This window comes from Rosa rugosa, chromosome 1 (assembly GCF_958449725.1).
Source record: "Rosa rugosa chromosome 1, drRosRugo1.1, whole genome shotgun sequence".
Lineage (NCBI taxonomy): Eukaryota > Viridiplantae > Streptophyta > Magnoliopsida > Rosales > Rosaceae > Rosa > Rosa rugosa.
The window spans coordinates 60,280,519-60,287,805 of NC_084820.1; the positions used below are offsets into that span (position 1 = coordinate 60,280,519).

The 7,287-nt window shown below is 39.3% G+C and overlaps 2 protein-coding genes across 2 annotated transcripts; one reads left to right on the forward strand and one right to left on the reverse strand.

Moving 5' to 3' along the window:
- Positions 1-640: 640 nt before the first annotated feature.
- LOC133731938 (uncharacterized) lies at positions 641-2,192 on the forward strand. Its single transcript, XM_062159389.1, has 3 exons — positions 641-1,186; positions 1,301-1,307; positions 1,411-2,192. The coding sequence occupies exons 1-3, from the start codon at positions 641-643 to the stop codon at positions 2,190-2,192; spliced, it is 1,335 nt and encodes a 444-aa protein (XP_062015373.1).
- Positions 2,193-5,042: 2,850 nt separating this feature from the next.
- On the reverse strand, positions 5,043-6,849 carry LOC133743509 (F-box/kelch-repeat protein At3g23880-like). The gene has a single exon (XM_062171472.1). The coding sequence runs from the start codon at positions 6,754-6,756 to the stop codon at positions 5,548-5,550; it is 1,209 nt and encodes a 402-aa protein (XP_062027456.1). The 5' UTR covers positions 6,757-6,849; the 3' UTR covers positions 5,043-5,547.
- Positions 6,850-7,287: the final 438 nt, after the last annotated feature.

Here is a 7,287-nt window from a genome sequence, read left to right on the forward strand (position 1 = left end):
ATATAAAGAAAAAGTAAAGATTACCCAGAAATCAAGACGCGTGAGGGGAAGAAGGCGCTGTGCATTGAGGAACTGAGGGAGTGTCGAACAGAGGGAAGAGGAAGAAGATGAAGAAGAAAGAGAAAAAGAAAGAAAAAAAAATGAAGAAGAATGAGGATAAAGAGGAGACCAAGAGTTGAGAAAGATTGACAAAAAAAAAAAAAAAGAGAGAGTAAAGATGACAACGGGGAGAAGGAAAGGTGGGGTTGACTGGCTGAGGAAGAAGAAGAAGAACTGGAGAAGAGAGAATAAGAAGAAAAAATCGTGATGGTGACTTGGTGAGGTAGAGGAGGAATATTTATAATTATATATTGCCATTTGGAAGAGTAGTGGAGTACCCACACTGCCACAGTCCCACACTATTAATAAAAAATAAAATAAAAAATATTTATAAATTATATGGTACGGTACGGTATACCGTAAATGTATAAAATTACATATCATTACCGTACCGTCTTCATGTAGTCGGTTTGGTACAACCGTACCAAGTTTTCGGTTATTGACTTTTCGGCTACCAATTCACTTGGCTCGGCTCGGATGCGATTGGTACGGTTTGATTCGGGAGAATTTGCCAGCCCTAGTCTGTGGTTATGTGAAGCCAATGAGAGGTGTCCGTCAGGGAGACCCATTGTCGCCTGACTTGTTTATATTGTGTGCTGAAGGTTTGTCTTCTCTTATACAACATTTTGTGCGACAACGGTGGGTGAAGGGTATGAAACTTAATCCAGAGGCCCCTGTGCTACATCACCTATTATTTGCAGATGATAGTTTTTTGTTTGGAACTGCTGATGAGGAGGAATGTCAACATGTTCATAATATTTTGTATACGTATGAGATAGCATCTGGGCAACAGATTAACCTACAGAAGAGTAGTGTGGCTTTCAGTCGTCATTTGGATTTGAGTAGACAATTGGCCTTAGCGCAGATATTGGGGGTGCATTGTGTTGATAAGCATGATAGATACTTGGGTTTACCTACACATGTGGGTCGCAGTAAATCTGCAGCTTTCAGTTATTTGAAAGAGAAGTTGTCTAAAATGCTTATTAGTTGGCGAGCTAAATTGTTAAGTGGTGCTGGGAAAGAAATCCTGATTAAAGCAGTGTCTCAAACGGTCCCAAATTATGTTATGACCAGTTATATGTTTCCAGTGGGTTTATGCGATGATCTGCATCAACTATGTTCCGACTTTTGGTGGGGAGATACGGATGAAAAAACTAAGATTCATTGGCAGTCATAGGAACGACTTTGTGTTCCTAAACAGGAGGGAGGTATGGGTTTTAAAAATCTTCATTGGTTTAACATGGCCATGCTTGCGAAACAGTTATAAGGCTTTATATTTCCCTGAGAGTGATTTCCTACATGCGCAATTAGGTACCTGTCCTTCATTTTTGTGGCGAAGTATCATGGAGGCTAGAGAAGTGTTGATACAAGGTCTTCGATGGCGTGTGGGAAATGGTGAAAACATTGAGATTTGGAGAGACCGATGGATTCCGGATAGTTACCCAAGATGCCCTTCTTCACCTCCTCCTCAAGGGGCACCACAGTTTGTGGCAGAATTAATTGATCCTATTCTACATTGTTGGGATACGACCAAGCTGGAGGCGTACTTTTCACCAGCGGATATTGATCTTATTCTCTTTATACCATTGGGGCGAAGAAGGCTACCAGATCGGTTAATATGGCATTTTCAAAAACAGGGGCTTTTCACCACAAATAGTGCCTACTATGTTGCTAAAGATGTAGCTCTTAGCCTAGTTTTGGCTCCTCCATTACCGCTTGATCCTTTCCAAGATTTGTGGAAGGCTATTTGGAGTGTTAAAGTGCCAGGCAATGTGGCATTACATGCGTGGAGAAGCTGCTCTATGATACTGCCTACACGGGTTGCCTTAAGTAGAAAAGGTTATTCTGGTGATATGGGGTGTTTGTTGTGCCCGAGTCAAGCTGAAGATGCATACTTGTTTGTGCAGTGCCCCTATGCGCCAAATATGTGGGATACTGCAAATATAGTAGTGGATACTACTCACAGGGATTTTAAGGAGTTTTTGTTAGCATTGTTAGTGGCTCAGTCCAAGGAGCAATTTGCGAAGAGTCTTGTTGTGTTGTGGGCCATTTGGAAGAATCGGAACCTGCAACTATGGGAAGGGAAGCAGTAGATACCCCAAGAGGCATCCATGTTGAGTTTGGGTTGGCTAGAAGAGTAAAGAAGGCAAATACCGTGGAGAAACAACCGAGTCTCCGACAGCATCCAAAATGGTCTGCTCTGGCACCGGGATGGACAAAGTGTAATACGGATGGGGCGTTCGTTGGAAAGGGTTATTTTTTAGTCAGATTGTTTAGCTTTAGTGCAAGCTCTGAACAGAGAGGCCATTGATCTTTCTAGCTTGGGGTTGATAATGGAAGAGGTAAGGGATTGTTTACGGCGAAAACCGGACTTCAAGGTGCAGCAGGTCCCTAGAGAAGCTAATAAAGAGGCTCATAATCTTGCAAGACATGCTTTGATTTATTTAGAAAGTATGGTTTGTTATTGCTCCTGATTGTATCAAAGATGTCATTCTAAGTTATTGTAATCACTATTGAATTTAATGAAATACTATATTTAAAAATATATATATATATATATATATTGTAGTTGAATGATTGTCTAAATGATTAAAATAAATATTGGTCCTAGATATAGGTCTAATGGATTAAAGATGCAAAATTTGAATAAATAATAATGACATTTGTGGTGTCAAATTTTAAAATGGATATGACTTTTTTTTTTTTTTTGGCAGGAAGTATTTGGGAGGGGGGAAGGCAGGACCCCCCGGCCCAGGAACTTTATGATCGACCGTTTGCCCCGATTACTCGAGGCAGGCCTTGGCAGGAGCCCAACTAACATCTGGGCCCCGAACCGGTTACAATTGGGAGTAGACAGACCCCGCAACGTCCCAAAGCCCACACTACCACACTGAAGTGGTCAGGTGGTAGGACCCGCAGGTATCCGCAATCAAGCCTCAAGATGACTTAGACACCCGTGAATTTGGCACTTTTCACCAGCGTTCACATGGGCCCCGCAAGACCCCGGCACTCAACAACTTACCAGCAATGGATAAATTGACAACTTTGGGGCTCGAACCTTGGATGGGGTGCCAACCAAGGCAAGACCTTGCTTTTGCCAATCCTGCCAACCCTTGCTGGTAAATGGATATGACTTTCGACAGCAGAGGCCAGAGATTCCCTAAGAGATCTGACTACATTAATGGAAACAAAATTGGGGGGAGGGCCCTTGGAAGGTGAAAACTACTGAAAAGTGCAGCCTCTTATGCTTATCACAGGACAAATTGCTGCAATAGTTATTGTCAGAAGACAAAAACTGCAACACGAGTGTATTTCTTTGTTGGTGCAATTGGGCAGAGATATCTATTACATCTAAATATCATACAGAACTCGAAGGAGGTTTAAAAATTTATGGTAAAAATTCCATTTTATTCAATGGAAATCAGATCAGTGGAAATATAGAGATACCTATTACATCTAAATATTATACAGAACTCGAATGAGGTTTAAAAGACTTATGGTAAAAATTCCATTTTATTCAATGGAAATCAGATCCATGGAAATATATAAACTTCTTAAAAATGCAAAAAAGGTTTCCAACATTTCCAGACTAGAACGAGTTCAAGTAACCATGATCAAACTTCCAACGTTACTGTGAGCGTATATATTCCAACTCTAACCAGCATCAAAATTAAAAAACAGATTAATGATGCATGCTATTCTAAAGTAGAAATCCTTATATTCAACAACACTATTCACTCACAAACACAAGATAGCCGAATGAATGTTATAGCAATTCGTGACTCCAGCATTTCAAATACACCAAATTCCTGCAGCTGACCAGATATTAGGGATTACAATGAATATCTACTTGCTTCTTTGGTTGCCTTATAGTGTGTTTCAAAGTGTGTAAACACAACAAGATTTGCAAAAACAAAATGCAGAAAATGTATGAAAGGAGTAGGCAAAGTATAGCAAAGCATGACACGGTATTAGAAACTCTACAACATACGCACCTGGAGTCTATCTTGTAAAATAGCTATAAACTTTACATCATATAAAAGTAAATTCCAAAAAAAAAAAAAAAAAAAAAAAAGAAGTTGAATGGTAGTTCAGGAAGAAATAAACAAGGTGATTTTGACAAAAAGAGTTCTTGGGAATGAATATTACGTCAAAATATTAATGATGTTACCATATTGAATTCCAAACATTTATGCAGTTGAACAAAATAATAGGGATAAGATGAAACATTCTACTTATACAAAGACAAAAGGAAGATATAAAACTGATTCATATATACAGTATGATTTTGCGAGACAGGTATCAATTGCATGAAAATATCATACAGAAGAATGTGTTAAGAGATTCATGGTAGAAATCAGGTAACAGAGACCTAAACTTTTTATGAACAAAAGTGGTTCCAAATTTTCACAAGAGGAATGAGATTCAAGAAATCCTGATCAGACTTCTGACTTTACTAAGACCATTTAAATTCCAAGTTTCCGACTCCAGACAGCATCAAAATTAAAAGACAGCTTAAAAATGGATAATCCATGTCAAACTTGTAAAGTAGAAATGTGTCTATTCATCACACTATGCACTTGCAAACACAAGATAACTAAATCATGCTTGTGAAATTTAGCAGTTTAAACTCCCCAATTATGCAGCTGAACCAAATAGTAGGGTATAGAAACGGGATCAAATAAATAGATTGACATAATACTAAGTATGCTCTATGTGGAGCAGGTTAATACATATCGACACTCTTGAAGACTATCTGCTTGAATTGACATGATAAATTCATAGTTTAAAAAAAAAAAAAAAGGTGAGAAGGATAAGCTCATGCACACATCATCTTGTCATAGAACAAATAGATGCAAATATTATAAGCACCAGTAAATAGCTATAAACTTGCAACACTAAAAGTGAAATCCAAAGAAAAGGAAAGTGAAAGTTCGGGAAGAAATAAGGAAAGTGATTCGGACTCAAGGGGAATGAATACTTTTCTTTCTTATTTATATAGATCAAAACATAAATGAAGCTTACCATGCTGCATTCTGAAAAGTCATGCAGTTGCACCAAAAATAAGGGGCAAGTAGAACATGAAACTTGAGTAGCCAACATAAAGAGGCAAAGGCATACCACATAAAAAAGTTTTACCAATGCGAGTCATCTTGACAGCACAAGTTATATTTAATCCAGAGAGTCCTAATCAGTTTCAGTTTTCACCTCAGAAGTAATGACTCAAATACAAACAGTTGAGGTAAAACTTGAATCTAAAAGTGGCACTCCTAACTACCTCTAACTCTAACTATCATTGGATTATAAGACATTGAGTGAGCAGAGGAAAAATCTAAACGTTACATATGACTACAGCATCCCATACAGAAGGAGCAAAACATAGACACGCATACGACTTCAACATCTCATACAAAAGGAATGCGATGAAGGTGACACGTTGGGTTGGTCTCACATGACTGCGTCAGTACTGCCGGTTAATGGTGAAACTAAAGTTTCTATATAAGTAGCAGTTTCATACCAGTAACCACCATAGCCCATGAGAGTCTTATATGTCTTTTCCTTGGGATTATATAATGCCAAGGGGCCTGCAACGTCCAGCTGCATCAAAATCTCACCATTATCAGAAATGCATGCCATGCATGTATACTCATCATCTACAACCTCTGAAGGGATGCTTGTGACTTCAGTCCAAGATCCCTTGACTCCATAGTCCTTCAGCACCCACATCTTCAAATTCCACCCACCTCTGTCACCCATGGTCATAAACTCTAGAGCTAGGCAATTATTAAGAATTCCAACTTGGGCAGTAAAACCCAGCCTGTCATTTGGATTGGGAGGATAGGGGAATGGAATCTCATGAAATTTTTCCTCCGCTAGATCAAATGACACCATTTTTGAAGCAATTAACCAACCGTCTTCCACTTCCTCCAATACCCAATGCAGAGCTTCGTTAACTAAACACCCTTCACAACTCACCCAGAAATACCTGTTGAGCCTTTCAAGCTTCCTCCATGAACCCCTTTTTAGCATAAAGACAGCAACAACAAATTCAACATTTTCAACAGAGGAATAACCAGGTTTATAGCTTCCCAGTATTACTTTGTAATCATCAGTGATTGAATCATAACCGAACCCGAAAAAACGTCCTCGGGAGGCATGAACGGGAGGCTGTGGTAGGACCTGGCATTCTCCGGTACAAGGATTCCATAACATAAAGGTAAGGAAATTTTCAGCATTAATATCAACTACTAGACATATCAAGCCATTGCAACTGCCAACTATTCTAATGTTAGAAATACAAACCAGTCGATCAAGTACCGGAAAATCAAGCCTCCTGCTCGGAAGAGGACCATCATGGCTCAAACTCTTCAATATTTCTTCGTACTCTGCAGATCGGAAAATTTGTTCTTTGAGTAGGAGAGAGTAGCTGGTGCTGCTTTTGGTGTTGATGCGGCTGAGGTGTTTTCTGATGAAATAAGGATCGGAGATCAAGGCCCGCCATGCTTTGCACACACACCGGAATCGGAGTAAAGATTTGGCCGGTAGCCGTGACAGGATTTCGACAATGACACAATCTAAATCAACAGACTCGGAGCTAGGTGCGGAACCGGAGTGAACTACTTGTTTCTGCCGCCGACTGCAGAGAGCGTCCGACATCTTTCAAGTGTTTCAGTTTGCGAAGTGGCGACTGCAGAGCATTTCCCCCAATTTCAAATGAGAACCTGTCGACCGGTGATCAGAGTCATTTTGGGTTGGGTCCAACTCAAACTATTTTACCAAGTCCAACCCAATTACCATAAAGTAAACTACATTGTTTTTTTTTTTTTTTTTTTTGTCACTATTCCGACAGTATAAAACTGAAACCGAGATTTTATTTTTTTGATGTTATCAGAAGGAAATCGAACCCTTGATCTAGTCTAGTCTTAATTCAATTCTCAATCCTCTCTCACTATTTTTTTTATTTTATTTTTTTTCTCATTTTTAAAGAGGATCAAAGGGTTTCACTCCTGCCCCCATGGTGACTCGAACCCATGACTTCGTACATAGGTAGTGGATGCTCTAACCACTGAGCTAACACCAATGACTTAAAACTGAGATGCTAGTTTTTGAAATATCTAGCTGATTCCGTTTTCGAAAATTAGCTAATCGAATTGGTTAGTGCTAAAAAAGACCAAATCCATGACATTG

What these genes read in the sequence shown, in the direction of transcription:
- LOC133731938 (XM_062159389.1), top strand. Translation starts at nt 641, where the DNA reads ATGAGAGGTGTCCGTCAGGGAGACCCATTGTCGCCTGACTTGTTTATA.
- LOC133743509 (XM_062171472.1), bottom strand. Translation starts at nt 6,756, where the DNA reads ATGTCGGACGCTCTCTGCAGTCGGCGGCAGAAACAAGTAGTTCACTCC.